This window comes from Syngnathus scovelli, chromosome 22, assembly GCF_024217435.2.
Source record: "Syngnathus scovelli strain Florida chromosome 22, RoL_Ssco_1.2, whole genome shotgun sequence".
Taxonomy (NCBI): domain Eukaryota; kingdom Metazoa; phylum Chordata; class Actinopteri; order Syngnathiformes; family Syngnathidae; genus Syngnathus; species Syngnathus scovelli.
This window is the reverse complement of record NC_090868.1, coordinates 5,263,964-5,283,907: the sequence shown is the minus strand read 5'-3', so window position 1 is coordinate 5,283,907 and position 19,944 is coordinate 5,263,964. Positions and strand designations below refer to the sequence as shown.

General features: G+C 40.5%; 2 protein-coding genes across 5 annotated transcripts in view; one reads left to right on the top strand and one right to left on the bottom strand.

The window, feature by feature from the left end:
* exoc4 (exocyst complex component 4) overlaps positions 1-15,633 on the bottom strand; it is a 59,430-nt gene extending 43,797 nt beyond the window's left edge. Inside the window, exons 1-10 of the mRNA XM_049761677.1 lie at positions 15,513-15,633; positions 14,873-15,062; positions 14,619-14,813; positions 12,754-12,947; positions 11,912-12,021; positions 9,999-10,099; positions 9,760-9,914; positions 7,985-8,165; positions 3,745-3,890; positions 3,447-3,535 (exon numbers count right to left, since the gene is read on the bottom strand). Coding sequence (XP_049617634.1) covers positions 3,447-3,535; positions 3,745-3,890; positions 7,985-8,165; positions 9,760-9,914; positions 9,999-10,099; positions 11,912-12,021; positions 12,754-12,947; positions 14,619-14,813; positions 14,873-15,062; positions 15,513-15,592 — 1,441 coding nt within the window. The 5' untranslated portion in view covers positions 15,593-15,633. The remainder of the gene's footprint in view (positions 1-3,446; positions 3,536-3,744; positions 3,891-7,984; positions 8,166-9,759; positions 9,915-9,998; positions 10,100-11,911; positions 12,022-12,753; positions 12,948-14,618; positions 14,814-14,872; positions 15,063-15,512) is intronic.
* Positions 15,634-18,200: 2,567 nt separating this feature from the next.
* The window catches only part of chchd3a (coiled-coil-helix-coiled-coil-helix domain containing 3a), a 38,439-nt gene continuing 36,695 nt past the window's right edge, over positions 18,201-19,944 (top strand). For 2 of the 4 annotated variants that reach the window (XM_049761682.2, XM_049761683.2), the window contains exons 1-3: positions 18,203-18,439; positions 19,123-19,404; positions 19,633-19,708. In XM_049761682.2, coding sequence (XP_049617639.1) covers positions 18,359-18,439; positions 19,123-19,404; positions 19,633-19,708 — 439 coding nt within the window. In that variant the 5' untranslated portion in view covers positions 18,203-18,358. Of the gene's footprint in view, positions 18,440-19,122; positions 19,405-19,632; positions 19,709-19,944 lie in introns of all 4 variants that reach the window. The other 2 variants (XM_049761681.1, XM_049761684.2) reach the window with 2 other exon arrangements.

The window sequence follows — 19,944 nt, the reverse complement described above, 5'->3', positions numbered from 1 at the left end:
GGTGGTGTGGTGTGAAGTAAACACCCACACTGTGACATCCAGACACACACACAATGCGGTACATATGGCTACATATGGAGCTGTAATAAAGACTTGTGGGTTAATTGAAGCGTATGATGCGTGGCGGAGTATGCAAGAGGCAATTATGTCTTCCGCCGCATGTGTCGGCATGCGTTGCATTGATATACGGGCCGGCGCTTACATATATTACACATTCATTTCAAAGTAATAGTAATATTAAAACAAACACAGCCCCGTCGCTGGTTCCCGTTTACTGCACAGTCACACATGTTGATTAAAAGCTTGACGTGTCATCCAGCCCGCCCCGAGGGACCGCCTTTTACTTGAACGAGAAAGTGAAGCTTGTAATTGGTGCTGATGAGATGTTTGGGGAGGTTGACCATGCACTGAGCCAATCGGAGATCATATTTTTTTTTTGTTTCAATACATTGGGGATTGTGCTGCTCCTGTTGTTGTGTGACACTTGGCCACATGGGGGCAGTACAATAGGGACAAACATCCAGAAAAGTGGCTCTGCTCCTCAGTATGCTAATAGTAGTTATTCTTCGCAGAGGATAAATATAATATGTCTGTTGGTATTATAGTTACATGATTATTTCTAGCCAAAGGCTGATTTTCTGATTTGTTTTTATACAGTAGTCCCTCGTTTATCGTGAATAATTGGCTCCAAAAACCACCCGCGATAAGTGAAATCTACGAAGTACGGCCACCAACAAGAAGTACTGGGCAGGCTAACGAGTTAGCGGAAAGATGCTAATTCGCGATCGTGCTAACACGCGAAAACTGACTTCTATAGGAATGTAAATGAACATTTGGAGCAATACTACATTGTCCTAAAGGTTAGACACGTTTCCTCAATTTAGAAGTTTTATTTTGACTTTTAAATGTTTTTTAATTTGGATTAGACACATGTTTCCTCAATTGGAAAAAAAAATCCACGATGTAGTGAAGCCGCGATAAACGAAACGCGAAGTAGCGAGGGATCACTGTATTAGAAGTAATTAGGTGCACTTAATGTTATGGCCACGGAGTGTAACTTTAATTTTAAAAAAGTCAAACTTGCACCCAAAGGATTCCCTGCAATCAAGCCTAACACTTCCAAATGTTGGTAAGCTGATTTTCTAATAACACTATTGACTTAAAATAAGCGCCGAGATACACTTGACTAAGCTCGAAGTGGCGTGTAAATCCCGAAGCCACTGCAACTCATCAACTCCATCTCTCATTTCAGTCGCCTTTTCCTCCCAATTTTATTTGATGCGGGATGAAGTCTTCAATGCATGTTTCCCCCCCCCCCCCCCCTAATTTCTCCCCGTCTGAAATCTCTTAATGGCTTCTTCGCCGGACCCTGATGAAAACAATGACTTTTAACCTCCCCCTCCCTCCCCTTCCCCCGAACCATCGCAGTGGACTTATTTCACTTTCTAAATGATTTCTTACTGCTTCAATCCCGTTGCGGCCGTTCAAAAGGCTGGGGGCCCGGGTTCTTTGCGGACGGCGCATTGTGACAGGTGAAATGAAAGCCCAGAGAAATCTCATCTTCTTATGAACGCTCCGAGGCATTCAGCCACTCAAAAAAAAAAGAAGACAAATCCTGCCTGTTCTTTTCTGAGGTGCAGACAGATGGAAGATTGTGGGGGGGGGGGGGGGGAGTGAGCTGTTATTTCAAGCCTATTGGTTTTTTTTTCTTCTTTTATCTACAGTTGATCAGTGTTGCTTCTTCCTGCTATGGTGAGGAAAGGCATCCATTCAGTAGAATAGCGACTGGATTAATACATTTTAGCAAGTACGGCAACATCTTTGAATGGATTGTAATGTATTTGTATCATGGAACATCTTGCTTACTTGTCAGCCTGGATTTCCTGAATAACTTTGTTAAGAAATTACAACATTTATGTGTTCATTATTATTTGTGTCTTTATCACTATGGTTACGTCGGCTGATTTTCATCTGAGGATTTCATCTATTGAATCTTTTGTTCATATTAGGCATCTACGAATGAAGATTGAAAAACTGAAATTACAAAATAAGTTTACTCTGTTTACATCCATAGCAAACAATCATACCGATGTCAAATCAGGTTGTCGTGTTATATTCGCTACAAATATTTTTTTGATTTGCGTATGTTGAGCTGCAGCTGTGCAGGTATTATTTTTGTCCACTTGGGGTCCCTACCGTCACATTCTGGAAGGTGGGGCCTGACCTGGTGAGTGACATGGGTGTCGCAATATTAAATTAATAGTTAACAGCCTTATCATCAACATATGGATGAAACTTATCTAATTTATTAATGATTTATTAGCATGCAGATGGTGTCCTAATTTGAGGCATTTTTGGTGGTATAGAAAAAAAGAGCTTTCCTCTTTGCCTTTTTCAGTGTTTCATTCTCCACAGGGGCTTCGGTGTGAAGGTAGGAGTGGCTGCGGGCAAACAGCGCCGCAGAGTGAAACCTCAAGGTCATGGGCAAAGAGATGGCGAGTCCGGGAGAGAAGATGTAGGAGCAATAGAGCAGCTTTGATTCTCCAGGGTCTGACTGTGCAGCTCGCTCACTCACTGCTGAGTGTGTGTGGACGTGTGTGTGTGTGAGGGTTTTGAAGGTCTGTCTCAGTGGGTGTATTCTGCAAAGTCACCCTGCTATCGCTTTCTTTTTCAGAGTGTTACATCTCGACCCGCTTTGTCCAGGTGCTATCTGTGCTCCCTTGCGTCCCGTTCCCGGGCCCATTCTGGAGAGTCTTTTTATCATTTTATTGGAGTCTGATTTTTACTAATAAGCAGGCTAAACACGAACAGTTACAGCCGCCCCAGACTATTTTGAATATACGAACAGTCTTGGAATGGACTAGCGAATGGACCGTGTTTGCTTCTTCAGAAAAAAACAACTTTAACTGGATCGGTATGCCAAAATCAACGAATGAATTATTGATTAGACAAGAAATACAGATTGCAAATACTTGAATCAGAATGTTCTTGTTAGCCTAATTGAGCGTGTTTTATTTCTTTATAGTGCATTTTTATTTATTTATATTATCCATTATATTTATTTTTAACCATTGGTTAAAAAAGCCAAGTATAACTTAGTTTTGAAACCGGGACAAATTAACTGTATTTCCATTCATTTTAATGGGAAACATCACCTTGATTTATGAACGCTTCAGGTTACAAATGAGCTCATGAACCCAATTGAGGTTCGACTATATTTTTTGTTCAATCTGTTCCAAAGTTAATAAATTCAACGAACACAAACAAAATTTGTGAACCTAAAATCGATGAAACAAGTTTTAAAATTGAAAAGTCAATCACCTCCACCCAAGCTGTTCTCAAAATGTTAACATTTCTCAACATTTCATCCCATTTTGCATGACTTTTCACACTTTTCACCGTCCCAGATGATCATCAACACTCTCACGATCAAACAAGCTCCTCACCTTGCAGCTCTCCGCTTTTGCTATAGAGTTCCCGTCTCTGCTCTCTCAAGTAGGCACTCATGCTGATGGCATGGGATGACGATTCAAACCTAAGAGGTATGGAAATGAAACTTTAACTAGCTCTAAAGGTCTCAGGGCACACATTACTGGACTTTAGGTGACACATTTAACCCGGTGCGCCTTATAACTAGATGCTCTCGATATTACATATGGAAACTTCCAAAAATAGATTTGTTCATTGAGACTGTGTTTCATAGTCAAAAGAATACGGTACGCCCGTAATGAGGGCGGCCCTTACTTGAATAGTGACTGCTTGGCACGCTGTGGTTTCTTCTTGGCGAAAAAAGCGGCAAATTCGCTGCCCGTGCTAGCATAGGTGAGCTGGGCTGACGGCTCCGTAGCGCTGCGGCTGTTCTTCACGTCCAAGTACTCCATCAGCAGCACCTGGTCAACAGAGACAATGATTTAAACAAACAAAAAACTATTTGTTTTTTTAAATTAATTGAAATAAATAAACAATTTTCAAGTGTCTAAACAAGTCAATGTCTGCTTCAAGATCATTTTGGGTTGTCACTATCAAATATTTGTAGATTTGATTATTCTATCAATTATTCCACCAATTAATCAAATAATCGGATACAATTTTATTCGCGTCAAAGTGTATTGAAAAAAATATGTTTTCTTCCATTACTGTTTATTAACCGATTATTTTGATAACAACAGTTCACCAATACCGCACAATAAAGAACAAATTAATTTAAAAAAATTAATAATTAATTTCCAAAGTAAAAGCAGATGTTTTCAAATACCTTATTTTGATCAAACACAAGAGATAAATCAGTCTGCTTTTATGTAGGACAACAGAAATCTGAGAATTATTATTTTTGAGAGCTTGAAATCTTTTGGACAATCTTTAGGTAGGTGGCTCAAACGATTGCTCGATTATTATGATACGAGGCGATTAATTTGACAATTAATTGATTAGTCTTGACATCTCCAATATCACTATAATTTCAAACAATTGGGAAGAATCAAACAAACTTTTCTACAGAAGACAACTGACTGAGACCGTGTCCTCCTTTTAGCTAATGATCCATAGCCAAATTCGTCACTGTCTTATCATGCTTCATAAAAATCTTATCAACTTCTAACAATAGGACAAACCCACTGCAAATCTTGTCCGACTAAGAAAAGTTAACTTCCTCTACTCCATCATTCTATCCTCGCTTGGTCCCGTCACCTCTCATTTTTCAAAATCGTTCTATTTTCTCCCTCCCTCGTCCCCATCTTCGGCCGGTGCGATACATATGCTCCGAAATAGCGCCACCAACGTATCAAATGGCCCCATAATTTAGCGGGGGCCCATTTAGCCCTGTGTCTAATTCGGCGGCGCGGTGCGGGTCGGACCAGGAATGGCACAGGACTAATGGCCGGGCAGATGGAGATCCGTCCCGCCCGTAATGATGTAATTAACGCGGCAAGAGAGCAACTCTGTCACCATGCAATGCGAAGCTGTCACAGCATCCGTGAGCACGTAATAGAAACATGTAGAGTTTATTTGAAAGTAAACCTCTATAGGCGTCACGGTGATCGCTGTATGGCACCGTTTGCTACTTGTCTCGCGCTGCTTTTAATCCCATCACTGAATTAATTACTAATGATGAGCTTATATGGTAACCCGCCTCTCGCCCTATTTACCTGCAACCACCAAAGAGATAGGAAATGAATGTCAATGCATTGAAGAAGAAGAAGAAGGGTCTCCGACCCTACTTAAATTGCATTAGCCCGCTGACAGCGTGAACTTTGGAGGCAATTAACCGGACGGCAACGAGAAAGAGACATGCGGTGGGCCGGAGATAAAGTTGAGAAGGAGCAGGTGATTACAGGGCAGGAAATGAATGATGAACACATTGCTGATGAGAGAACTTGAAGGAAAGTCAAGAAGGGGGTCAAGAGGAAGCGGGACAGGTGGCGGTTATTAATTTATTATTTTTCAATTTCCAATGAAAATGCACTATGGCCAGGGCAAATATTAATATTCTATTTACCGTATTTTCCGGACTATAAGGTGCACCGGACTATAAGGCGCACTTTCAATGAATGGCCCATTTTAAATCTTTGTCCTTATATAAGGTGCACCGGGCTATAGGGCGCAACATTAATGCATCATGGCAGATTTTTAATCCAAATCAAATCCTTCTCCATTTTATCTTTCTTATTTCAACTTCAGATGCAACAAATTACAATAATCACAAAATAATGATCCATAGTCTTTTTGATTCATGATTCATAGTCTTCAGCGGGCCACTTATGATTGATTTCATGACACAATGCTTCGGGCCAGTTTAAATTTAGGAATTTGGTCCATATATAAGGCGCACCGGACTATAAGGCGCACTGTCGGCTTTTGAGAAAATTTTAGGTTTTTAGGTGCGCCTTATAGCCCGGAAAATACGGTACATGGTAAGAGACTAACTCTTTTGCGCTGGTTGCATTGATACACCCAATGTTTTGTTTGTTGAACGCAAATTTTCAATTGCAATTTACCTAAAAACTAGGATGGTAACGATTCATTGAGAATCAATTGCAACTTTCATTAAATCGTCATTTTCAAGAAAAAATGCATATGTTAAAACAAAATCATATTTGGTTGTAAAATTAGTCTTTTTTAAAAAAAAAAAAGATTTTAAAACAATCAAATCAAAATCGGAAACTGAAAATCGAATCGAAGCTTTAGTGAATAATCTCATGATAAAGATATTGTCAATTTTTTTATGGAGGCCTTCTTGACAACTTAGAAAATAAAATGTCAAAGTTCTTTTTTTTTATTTGAACACAGCTCAAATATATTTTCTATTGTCACAGCAGAATGAGTTTGGTAGTCAACAAAACTCTTGTACGGCAAGTGACAGAAAAATCTATCCGATCGGGAGAATAACGTATATATGCGAAGCATACAAACAGCATCAGTGTTTACACGGTCGAGCACATCGCGGCACACGACAACAAGCGCTTGTCTGCAAAAACATTCCCTATTATTATTTTTTTTTATCTCCAGTGGGATTGTTGTGGCAGATGCCGGGCGGGGCGATCGGATGTGATGGAGAGGAGCAGTTGTCAGCGCGCTCGGGCAAAAATGTAAATACGAGGAGAATAAATGTGACACATTGATTAAAATGTTGGACGTGAACAAGGTAGCGACGTTGTTCTTCGTATCTAATTAAAAGAGAATGTCTTCCACACGCCCTTGCTGGCAGTTCAATTTGCCTCGTTTTCACTCGGCTGATATGCATATTTGGAGCAAAGACGTTCTTGTATTAATTTTTCTCTACACATTACAACAAACGTACCTTCTGTTGATTTAATTCACCGCAATTAAATAATCATTTAACGGCGAGAGATATGAATGGGAACAAAATCAAACGTGATCAGGAAACGAGATTAGGAAGTAACGACGGAGCGTTGTGACGGGTATAAATGGGTGCAATGTGTCAAAAAGATATCCTGGAAGAAAAGGAAAATCACAGTGGGGAGAAAGAGAGGATTTATCAAAGCGGAGTCCACATCTAAGAAGCTCGCTCTTGATGCTGCTGTGTGATCTCCAAAAAAGCAGACAACTTTGAAGAGCAGCTAAAGAGTTGAAAAGGCCTGAATGCAAATTGAATCCAAACTGCGAGCAGAGATGAACAAACGGTGACTCGGGTACATTTTTCATAGCCAATACTCAAAATGTTGGCTGTGGTGCCCCAAAAAAAAAAAAAAAAAAAAAAAGCAAAATAGATCACCAAGCCATCCAGTGTACAATGGGTGTAAAAAGTCTACACACCCTTGTTCAAATGCCAGGTGTTTTGCGAAACAACAATGCAACCTATTAGTGTGAACTTTGACCTTCACAACTCAATTGAAAACAAAAACTGAGGAAAAGTAAAAAAAATAAACTGCAGTAATAAAACTCCAAAACTCAAATCAATAAAAGTAGGTATTCCAAAAGTCCTCCTTATCAAGACCCGCAAAAATCGCAATTCACCATCACAACAACCACAACTGCACCCTGTTGTGAGATAAGATCCATCACGGCGTCCAATAAAATTCTACAGAGGCACTAAAAGAGCAGAACTAATTTTAATTCCCACTCTATGCTGCTCGGTGATTGTCGGCAGTGATGAGATTAAAGAGGAAATTAAAGACATGCGCGCGAGGTGTTGGGAAACTAAGATACTCCTGTGACAACGCAAACAAGGAAGGGACAAAATAATCAACAGCAAGTGGAGAGATTGACAGCTCTTTTTTATATTCGTAGCTTGTTTACTGGAGAAAAAGAAACTACTCATAATAAAACAGCGAAAGGATGGTATCGACCGCTGTTGTGACTACTCGATACTTTTAACTAAGTATCGAATACTCGCTCATCCCTAATGAGAAGATTAACAACAGGTATCGGAATGAAGATTATATAGATGTAAGACTCATGATAGGTCAACCCGTTAAGACTTAATAAATAAAAAATATAATTTTAACTTTCTTGACTTAATTCTGACCTGCAGCACAGTCTGGATCTTGGCAGAAACGTCGGCCTGCTCGTACAGCTTGATGCCCTCCTCGTAGGCGCTGCTCGGGCACTGTACGGCGATGCGCTGCAGGTGGGCCAACACCACACTGTGCGCCTGCCACACCGCCTTGAACTTGTCAAAAAGGAGCTCCAGCAGCTCCAGCAGAAGACTGTGGAGGGGGCACCAAAGAGCACCAGGAAAGAGGTTTCTTGAGTCATTAACTCGTTAACTGCCAACACAGTTAAAAATGGAACTTTGACGTCGATAGCTGTCAATGGTAGTGAATGAGTTAAAACAAATCGGCCAGTTTGGTCCATTCGAATAACGTTTCTAATTTAGATTAATTGATTTATCTACTGAACATTTACAGTCCATACTATTTCTTTTTCGTGTATACAGTATTTAACATAATGGGAAATTTAAAGTCCATTTTAGTAGTCAATAACTTAAAAATGCTACGTTTAGCATTTAGCTTAGAAGCACAATCGAACATATTTGCGAGTACGTTCGAATGTATTTGTGAGTACGTTCGAATGTATTTGCGACTTTGTTCAAACATATTGACCAGTCAAAAATGGTAGCAATATATTTGAACGTATTCACGAGTACCTAAAAAAATTTAACTTCACATTAGCAGTTGCACGCGTCCTTGAATCTGACCTACTAAACAGGAAGTAGCCACAAGTGCTAATGCGTTCAAACACACTTTTTGCTTTCACTGCAAGGACAAGACATTCAAAGACAAGCCTGGGGGGGCACAAGTTACATTACTTTAAAATGGGGCAAATAGGCGCTTTGTGCTTGCGCCCAAATAACTAAAAACACTAAAATGTATGAATTGGATTATTTTTCTAGTCCAGTGTTGTGTGCCATTGCGTCAACAAATTAAAGAATTCTTCACGTGATCATGACAATCACACTCAATGGTCCAATTGTCTATTTTAACTCATACCTTGGGATCTGAAGCAAGTATCTTTGTAATAGCAGAGAAACAGAGAGTGCAATAACAACGGCATTGTTCCCCACGACGAGTGGTACACCGGATGGAGTTTCCATGGCAACCCGACTTGACTTTAAATGGAAGAGAGCGTGTGGAGGAATTGGAATGCGCTTGCAGACAAAGCGGCGCACGTGCAAACGCGGTGTTAAGCACTCACACACTCGCAGACCGACGGGGGCGGCCTAATGCATTGCGAGGTCGGATGGGATCGAGCAGAAAACAAGAAGAGTCGGAGGCAGACGGGCCCGCTGGAGAGCAACCTTGACAGGAGGTGAGACGCTGCTCTTTAGCGGTCCGAGATCACTGGACTGAGACCTGCGGTAGGCCGAGCGAGGAGAAACGTGCGCGCTTTTAAGATGTCGTCCGTTAGCGCAGGTGGGAGATTGGACGGGTTGTGTTAAACTGTGAATTGTCAAGGTTTAAAGTAGTTGTTGGCAAGCTTCATGACAGGTAGGACTTCAACGATGGCCTTTTGCGTTGTTTCACACTTGGATGAGCGTCTGACTGATTCGGAAATATCGGACGCAAAAGCAATCATGTAGCATTGATGTCACACAAACAATGCCACTGAGGGATTTTTTTTTTTTTTTTTTACAGTCCGATGAAAAATTGATGCGATTGAGCGCCGAACATCTACAGATGTGCTCCATTTACAATATCAATATTGTTTTTTTTGTTGAACCGCAAAAATTATGATTGTCAAGGATTGCCGCAAAAAACACACATTGCACAAAATTGACCAAAAAAAAAAAAATAATCGTACCTCGGTTGTGTCTCCTGAGCAACGTTCTCTCCTCTCTGATAGGCATGGTCTGCAATCTGCGTGGTGGACCTCTTCACTATCTGCTTCAGCTCCGGCTCCAGCCGTTCCATAATCGCTTTAATGGTCTCTGGGATTTTCTTCAGCTTGGCCAGAGCCTGACAGGAGGAACCATGGTGAAAGTTTATTGTAGGTTACAGAGCAATCAAACAGGTCGATCCTGTCATGTTCCTCGCATGTACCTTTATCAGGATGCCCATGAACTCTGCGCTGTTCTCCTCCGGGTCCACCTCGGGGAGGTCTAATTGGTTCGACTCCCGCACGTCTTGTTGAAAGTCACGCACTGGAGGGGAAACCCACGTAGCTTAAGACATGATTATTTTTAAACAGCAAGAAAAGAAAATCCCTACGGTTGCCTTTGATCTCCTGTATAAAAAGATACGAGCCTCTGAGATGAAATTGCGTTCCTATTCGATGTGTTAAATCACAAGAAAGTGGATCTCGAGGCTTTTATATAATAAGAGGGACCCGGCAAAACAGAGGAGAAAGCTTCTTAATAACGCAAGACACCAAAGCCGATACATAAAAATAGAATACGACTTCACCAAATTAGCCAGACTCCGATTTTCACGAGATGAGATGGTCCCGATTTCCCGTCAGAGCGCGTTAGGGGGAGTTAATGTTTATGGCAAGTAAATGTACTTTGGGTGGCCTTCACTTCTTCTTCCCGTTTCAGTCGTAGTTTTTTTGTAATAATTATGACAATTACTAGCTGCAAATGAGGTGCTCTAATGCTATTAGGCAAAATGGCGCGCTTAAGCCACTGATGGAGGCGGGCTGCTGCGCCGCGAACCGCAGCTATTAGCGCAGGCACTTTATCGCCTGCGGGCCTGCTAATTGTCGGTTTCTTTGAATAATTTGGACAAATTTGCGGGTGTAGCTTTTACCGCTTTGCCCTGCAGGGGTGACCGTGCCGAATAAAAATGTATTTATTAGCGGGAAATTGTGCGGCTGTGAGCTCATGGCCAGCGTGCTATTTTCTTAGATGGATAACTTGGTCACAATGTTTGCCTTTTTTTTTTTTTTTTTTTCAAAACCAATTATCTCCACAATGTGACTGAGCAGATTGGCTAGAGGAACATCCAAAGCCTCTTTCAAGCGACTGTGTCGAAGAAGAAGCTGAAGCTAGTTGCAACAACCGAGTGCCACTTGCCGGTTGTCATGGTGATGAAAACAAAATGAAGCGTGGAAAATAAAATTCCTTGAATAATAAACAATGCATAGAACAGCGAGAAAAACAAACATGCTAATAATGAGATGCACAAAATGTTTGTTACTAAAAACTATGCACAGAGAAACTCATAAAAACCCAAGCATGCATGACAAATTATTGCTCTCGACATTTTTTTCATTAAATTCTCATTTTTGTTGTTCCGGTTTAAGCGTTACAAATGCTCGCCGCCCACCAACGCTACCGGAGCCGCCGTCGCTACACCCCCCCTGCTGCGATGACAGCGACGGCGGATGACAAACGACGCAGATAAAGGCGGACAAGATGATTATGATGTCGGCGAGGGAAACGCACACTACGATGGCGGCGGTGGCTGAAGCGTGTTGTGACAAACGTGCGGTGTGAAATGAGGCAAACTTCACATGTTTTAATAGTGTACTCGGGTTGCTAACGCAAACCCATAATGACATGCAAATGGACGCCATAATGACGCCATTAGCATTAATATCAGCATGGTCACAAACTGCACTGAGCTGGTCACTTTTTATATAGTGAGAGTGGTCGGGCAGAACAATTAAAGGGGAAGTCAAGTCTAAAATTTTATTACGATATTATGATCTTTGCGCACCTACTTATATGTTATTACATATTAATATTACATTTGTGGAGTTTGAATTAAGCAGCAAAGTCCATCTGAGGGGGCGGCCATTTTGTCATTTGATGTTGACTGAAAGTGGAGTCAGGTAACAGCCAATCAAGACTCACCTGCTTTGGGGTTTGTGATATTAGAACAGACAAAATGGCAGCCGTTTGGATTTTACTGCTTAATTTATATTCCACAAACTATAACATTATATATAATATTTAGGAAATCAATACATCAAAATTGTTCTGCCTGTGTGCTGCATATGAACACATATTCACCACTGCTTGATCCCGGCGTGCTGAACTGCGACGAATCCAGAAGCTTCCGTGGGGTGGAAAGGCTGCTGACGTCCAACGCCGGCATAGGAGACGCGTCTTTACCCCCAGAGCTAAAGAGCACAAAATGTCTCAAACAGGAAGCGGCGCATTAGCGGCCAAAACAATCCCACCCGGCTGTTAGCCCCTTTGCTAACAGCGTCAATCTACTGTTTAACCCCGCTGCCTTGCATCTGTGTGGGGACTAGCGACTGCCTCCCAATGAGCTACTTATCACACCTTAAGCTGGAGGTGGGAGTAATTTAGGCCCTTTAAAGTCCACCCGGTGTAAACACAGTGCCGGCTGGCTAAGTGGGCGCGGTTGTACGACGGCCGGGTTTGTTGTTAGGGGACACCGGCGCTTGTCACTGACTGACCCTTCGTAATAAATCACTGTACCTCGCTGGCACTGTAATTACTGCGCCCACGCACGCTATGCCTGAAATGCGTAAACAAAACAAAATCGCTGTGCTGCATTACCCCTAATATGTTTTACCGCTGTGTATGGAACAGTCGCACTAGTTGGTCATCTGGATGCCATTCCTTGGGAAAATATATATATTTTTGTGTGTCAGTAATTGGACTGGTGTCCATATAGGAAATAATTGGCAACTGGTACTCGTTTGAACTTATAATGAAAGCACCACTTTGAAAGATACGTTTTGACACACACAAATAATGTAGGAAGGAAGATGCATTGCTACGATTACGCAATCATATAGTCTGGGGTACTAATGAAACTTGAAAAAGTCCAAACTGCACAAAGTGAACTGATAAAAGTAGAAGAAAACAATATGGATTATTACCCTAGAAGGCGCGCTGCGTTTTTGTCCTTGTTCTTGTGTCCCAGACGACTGGTGGACTTGATGTAGAGGTGACGATGGAGCTCGTCGATGAGCACCAGGTGGATGTTGAGCTTCTTACTGTGAAGCTCCAGGCGCAGGTCGCCCAGACCCTCCACCTGCAGCAGGGGGCCCTCCAGCGACTCCACGGCCGACACCTGAACAACATGGGGGAGACGTTGGAAGCATTTGTTTGTGTTCAGAATCATCTGACTCATCTTAAAATGGCCCAAAAGTATGTTTTAAAACAAAGTTGATAAAGTTGATTTATTAACTTGAAATTGATTCAGGGACATTTTGGTTGAAAATTCAACTAGTGTGACTGTGAAATGACTATTACGACTTACCTCATCTTTTTTTTTTTAAAATATATATATATATATACATACATATATATATATATATATATATATATATATATATATATATATATATATATATATATATATATATATATATATATATATATATATATTTTTTTTTTAAATTAAATTAAATTGTACAAATTATTCAGAAAAAAACTTCTATCAGCTATACACATCTGGCGGACAGGGGGGTCCAACTACATTTTAGGGGGAGGCAGTGCCCCGCAGCCCCGTCTCGAGCTCCGCCAGTGCTTTGTTCGTACGTCAACTGTTCATAAAGAAAAAAACTACCTGTAAATTATCAATATTTGTATATGAGATATTTACAAAAGTGGGAGGAGCCTCATATCTTTAAATGAATGTATTTATTATCTCTGTATGATTGCGCAAGAGTAGCACAGACTTGCCCTTTAATAAAAGTTTAGAAAAGTAAAATTCATATCTTGGAAAACAATATATTAAAAAGAAGGAAGAGAAGGCTTTTTTTTCATCCAGCACCACGGGGCTTAGGACCGCCGTTCAGAAGAGGAGAGAACACAGCCTGAATTCTAATTGACAACCCTTAGAGATAAGCCTCACTCAAACACACACACACACACAATTTTATTTGCAGTTAATCCACCTCTTTGGAGGTAAGACCAAGGAAGGAAATTATATCTGTGACTCATGAATATTTGGAAGTCTAGAGGTCTTTTTACCTTGACGCCGACTCTTTTCTAACATTCCTGATCAATGAAATCAAAGTCCGACTGACTTTGAACTCTCGACTCCTTTTCAAAACGCGGCCGAGCCGGCGCAGGTTGGAAGGAAGTTCCGCTGCGTTCCGCCGGCGCCAAAGCGGATTTTCACGCTTCTTTTGTGCCCGCCATCGTCCCACTTCTCCCCACCCAGCCCTCCCTCCTGTAGATAAATGTATTCGGGTAGACTAATTATTTCCAAAGTCGAAAGGAAGGATGCGTGGGAGAACGGGAGAAGGGAAAGACACATCACAGTCTGCTGTGTCAAAATGTGCAACAAACGGAAGGCAGCTTTTAGGTTACAAATTGGTTCTTTGGTGCCATGAGAGGATGTAGGGAATAAACATTTGAGGCGTGACAAAAATAAACATGTTTGCGTGCGTACAAGTGCAAAAAGTCACAAGGGGTTTCAGTTGCTAAAATAAAAAGCAAAACAAATATATATGTAATGATAAAATATTTCCCAATATTTAAAAACATCATTCATATGAAAATTTGCAAAAATGTGCCTAACAAAGCTATCCAAGATTTTATTATTATAAAGAATGGGCAAGTATCGGTGCTTGGTATCGGTCTCAGTGACTACCGAAGAATTGAATAATCGTACAGGTATTGGTTTGAAAAAAAGTGGTATTAAACGTCCATAATTATTATTTAATTTCTGAGTGATTCTTAGCAGTCTTAGTCTTTTTTTAAAGTTAAAGCCACAGAATTGTTCTCTACTTACCAGCATGTCCGTGGCATGGAGGTAATGTTTACTGGCCATGTAAGCCTCAAGGCGTTGCGGCACCTGCTTGATACTCTCAATCTCATCCAAGAGCTGCAGGACATGCTTGTGCTCGATACCCTCGATCCACAGCTTCCTCAGCTCGTCCCGCTTGCAGTGGAGCAGCATCTTACAAGACAGGAGGTTCTCCTTCACCTGTGCGTGAGACGGGGACATCAGCGGTGTCACGGCAATCAACTTGACACCTTTCCTACCTGCTTGATCTTGTTGCGAGAGGTGGTGATGCGTTCGGTGATGCTCTGGTATGTCCGGATGGCGGTGGTGAGCTCGGCGTAGTGCTGGACGATAAGCTGGTCCAGGTCGCGGTCGCATGTCTCAAAGGCCTCCTCAAGACGACCCTTCTCTGTCTCCCTGTCCTGGACGTCATCGCTGCTGGACAAAGTCCTAGAAGGGTGGAAAGATTTCACATGTTCAGACACACAATCTTTATTGGTATATGTCTCAAACGTAATAGTACTCCAAACAAACCTTGTAGGATTTTATAACAGAATATGGCAGACAGATTATATATATATATATATATATATATATATATATATATATATATATATATTATTATTATTATTATTATAACGGGATTTAACAGAGGACATAGACAAAAAACTATATATGTACATATAGTTACGATGTAACACATGTTTTATCCCTCCAATTAAAACAGTTGTAAATGTTTTCCATGTAAATTAAAACGAAACATCTATCTGAGACACACAGGAAGACAATGCTAAAAGAGCTTCAACAAAACATAGCGGACCTTCCATAAGCGCGAGTATCCTTCAAATACATTCCTCAATTTTTTAACTTCATAAGATAAAAATAAGTGACACACAATACCTTATGACAGAGATGAGGAGACCAGAGGGGTCTTTGTTTTTGCTGACAGCTCCCCTGTATCGCCCTGCGTCCGTAGCCATCTTTTTTAGCCGCTACAGCAATAACACCGGAAGCCGGAAGCGCGTGGGATTATGGGAGTTGTAGTTCAAATAGTCATTTCATGTTTGTCACTGTACGGTTTGGGGAAAAAAATACAGTATAAATCATAAAAGAAAGAAAAAGTTTTAATTAAAATAAATATAAAATTTAAAAAAATAGTTTATTTTATATCTGATTAGAAAATGTATTGTAACTTGTGCTTCCATCATGTTAAATCCTTCATCCAGAGACGTGTTTTAATGCAATATTGATTTTCACAGGAATCTACAGATCACAGCAGGACCCCCCCCCCCCCTTTTCTCCTTTATTGGAAAGTTCGATCCATATCTCTCTCACGAGAGGGGAAAAAACAGAAAGCCAGTAGAGAAGCAAGTGTTTGTCAGTTTGTTAATAGCCTCTTTTATTTAAGCATACATAGTGGTTGGGTTTGGCAGGGCTTTGCTTGGTCTTATCTTTGACAATCTTTGCTGTACCGGTGACAATGGTAGAGGACATTGATTGTGGAGGTGGAGGTGGTCGATCCTTACCAGTCTAGACTGTGATTGATGTGCCGGTGGAATGACGAGATAACATTGTCGCCTATCTTTATGTCTCTTCTCACTTAAGAAACGAGAAGACATTGACAGTTTTTTTCTAAAAAAAGGAAGTCAAGTTCTTGTGGTCCTGGTTTTTGAAGTTCTTATCGCCAAAGCCTTCTGCCCATCAGTCCACGTAATCTCCTGACCTTCTCAATCCCAATAACAGTGGGTCAAGGTCATGTTGTTCAGGTTAATATGTGTTTGGATATAAATAATGTGGTTCTTTGTTGTCTGGAATATTGTCTGCTTTGGCATTAATATTAAATGAGAGATGACCAAAGAACCTTTGCGAGGCGCACGGCAGACTGTTTTTATTAGGTTGTTATTCAGTCGTGTATCTATTATATAAACTCTGTGTTCAGTACAGCCTAAGGCTTTTCAAGGAGCACCCTGGGGCGTTGCTGCATATTCCAGTGAGTCATTATATAATCTGTGATCATAATAGATTCGGCAATGAGGGTCTCCCCCAAGGGAATGTGCTTTGAGTGCAATGCAAGAGAACTCTTTTTTTTTTTTTTATTACTGATAACAGACAAACAGAAGAATGGCAAACACAATGAAGTTGAGCTTGTTCGTACAACAAAGACAAATGACACATGGAGAAAAATAGCGAGGGAAAATTTGCTTTTCAGATGTGATGCCAAAATAGCAAAGTATAACATATGAAACACATTTAAATGGTTTAAGAATGCAAATATGAGAGGGGTGGAAAAAAACAAAAAGTGTACATTGCTACAAAGAAGTGTTTACTTCAGTGTAAACACTAATAAAGCGTTTTAAATGAGAGCATATTGCATCCACTATTTGGTATAGTTAAAATCACATAATGTGTATCCAACAACCATAAATACTTGAAAATGTCTTTATGATCCGATTTATGTAAGTGTAGCCTCAAAACTTCAAGAAACAATTTTTTTTGTTCATAATATATTGAGTTTAGACGACAAGAGTTATGAGCTGTCATCCATAATGATAGCTTTTGTGCTCAAGTAAAATCTAATTTTGCGTTATACTTTGATATCTTGCAAGGCAGCTCGACTTTCAGGAACAAACAAAAGCTGTAATTTTTCATTTTGGAGCTGCTATTGTTGTACCTAACACAATCAAATTGTAAACATGTGTTAGGTACAACAAACAAATGTCCCCAACTTGAGAAATATATTTTTTTATTATTTTTGAAGACTGTTTTTATATATTTATTTTCAAGAAATAAACCACCAAAATGAGTCATAATGCAAAGTAAACAACAGATGTGCCTGTGCACTGAGTGGACAAAGATATGCTCCTTGGTGGAAAGTGAAGCTGACAACAATCTGGGCATTTTTCCAAAGCCACAAGCAATATGTTGTGTTGGATGTGAATTACAATAGGTCATCTGTGGCAATACTACGCCTGCTTCTCACCTTCTGTCTGCCCTGTTCCATAATTACCTCACAATTTCCTGCAATATGTATTTTTTTATTGTTATCATCACTTATTGTCAGCACGACAAACTGTCCAAATGGGCAGTATATTTCAGCCTGAATGAAATAAAATTATAAAAATAAAATAACATATTACTGATAAATAATAAAATAAAATTATAATTATATTATGAAACATTATAAAGCTGTTTTCAGCGTGAATAATTTACAGAAATTTATGCTGCACGTAATGCGAAATAATTTAATACAACATTTTTAACGCATAAAAGTAGCAATAATTATTAAAATAAAATGATAAATAATAAAATAAAATTATAATTATATTATAAAACATTATAAAGGTGTTTTCAGCGTGAATAATTTACAGCAATGTATGCCACACGTAATGCAAAATAATTTAATACAATACTTTTAACGCATAAAAGTAGCAATAATTATCAAAATAATAGATTTTAAAAATCAAAAACAACGTTTGTATTATTAAATATTATTTCTTGAAGAAAGGGCCTGTTTCTTTAAGACTTCCGCCCCATCGTGACAAAAACAACCAATAGAAATTCTTAATGCAGAGACATCAACGAATCACAATTGATTTTCTAGCCTACGTCCAACTGGGGAAGCCGGAACAACAACGTGTGGGCTTTTGCAACTCCAATCGCTTCTAAACTCTGCTAAGACTAAACTCGACATTAGTGTTTATTAGTGCATGTAGATATTTAATATATTTGATCGCTGCGGTGTGAGAATGGGAGCCAACAACAGTACCCGCCGCGTGTCATTTGAGTCGGACGAGAACGAGAATGTAACAGTGGTGAAGGGCATCAGGGTGGGTTGACAGCAGCACACTTGCATGTTGCACTCTGGCACAAAACGTTAATAAAACGTGACGTGCTCCGTGATTGTTTTTGTAATATTAGTGCTATGCAATAATGAAGTCTTAATATTTTGCTATTATTGCTTGGGATTGATGTTGTCAAATCGATCACTATTCTTTTCAAACAAACCCGTCCTCAAATACTTCTAGCTACATAAAGTTTCTCAAAACAATTGTGTAAACAATAACTTTCCTCTTTTCATGCATGAATGTGTTAAAGTAAGTTGTGTGGCCATATAAAAGTCATTGGAATGTTGACGTTGATGTCACAGACCACGTGGGAATGAATGAATGACGCAAAGCACAGTTACGTCATGTATAAGGTGCAAAATTGTTTTAGTAAAGTGAAACATCTGTGCTTTTGTGGAAGTAGCAACACATACTTTTGCACCAACCATGCAACCACAAAGTTTACCGAACAGAAATTGCTCAATCAAAGCAGAGGCTTCTAAAGTTTGCGTGTGTGGTAAATATAGATGGAGCCGCTTCAAGTCAATTAGAAAGGACTTTAAGAGTTGGCAGGAGTCACTTCCAAATCCCGTTTATGTCATTGCTGTGATTCCTTAAATAAGACCTTTGAGATTGTTATTTGGTAAAAGAACTGTTTAATAATTCTATTGAATGTTTCTTTTCAGCTCTCGGAAAACGTCATCAACCGAATGCGAGAACCTTCTATGGCCTCTCGTCTACAGCCTCCTCATCCACCTCCTCCTCCTCCTCCTCCTCCTTCATTTGACCCCATCCCCTCCTTTCCTCCTCCGCCAGACACCGTAGCACCTCCTCTTCCACCTCCTCCTCCTCAAGCCGAGCAGGTAGAAGCACCCACAGTCATTGACATGGTGCTGCCCTCCTCTTTGCCTACAGTTGTGCCTCCTGCTTTTGAACCGACCCCTGCTCCTGCGCCTGTTGTCGAGTCGGTAACTACACCCTTCCCTTCTCCTCCTGATCCGCCTGTTTCTGCTCCGTTCCCTGCTACTGTAACCCCGCTAAGTGAACCCCTCTCCTCACCTGCCCTCCCATCTCCTGACTCCAACCTCCTTCCGACCCTTCCTCTTTCTGAGGCTGTCACTGCTCTGCCAACAACTTCTCCACAGCCTCAAGTGATCACACCTCCTCCTCCCCTTCCTCCTCCTCCTCCTCAACAGGTTGTGGAGTCAGAATCTTCTGCCCCAGAGGTCACTCCCGTAGCACCACCACCACCTCCTCCTGTTGCACCAGCAAGTAAGTTTCCTAACATAACGCTGCCATTTTTAAATCTGTGTCACTTTATTAAGTACTACATTGTCGTATGTTCTCTCAGAGGTGGGCAGACAAACTTGTCATCATTTCACCAAATCAAAAGTTAATACACGCGTTATAAAAGTAGAATCATTTTCGATAATGACTCATTTCATTCTGCCTCCTCGTTAAGTTAATTAGAGGTTCTACGAAGATGAAGTGTCCAGGGGATTAATTTT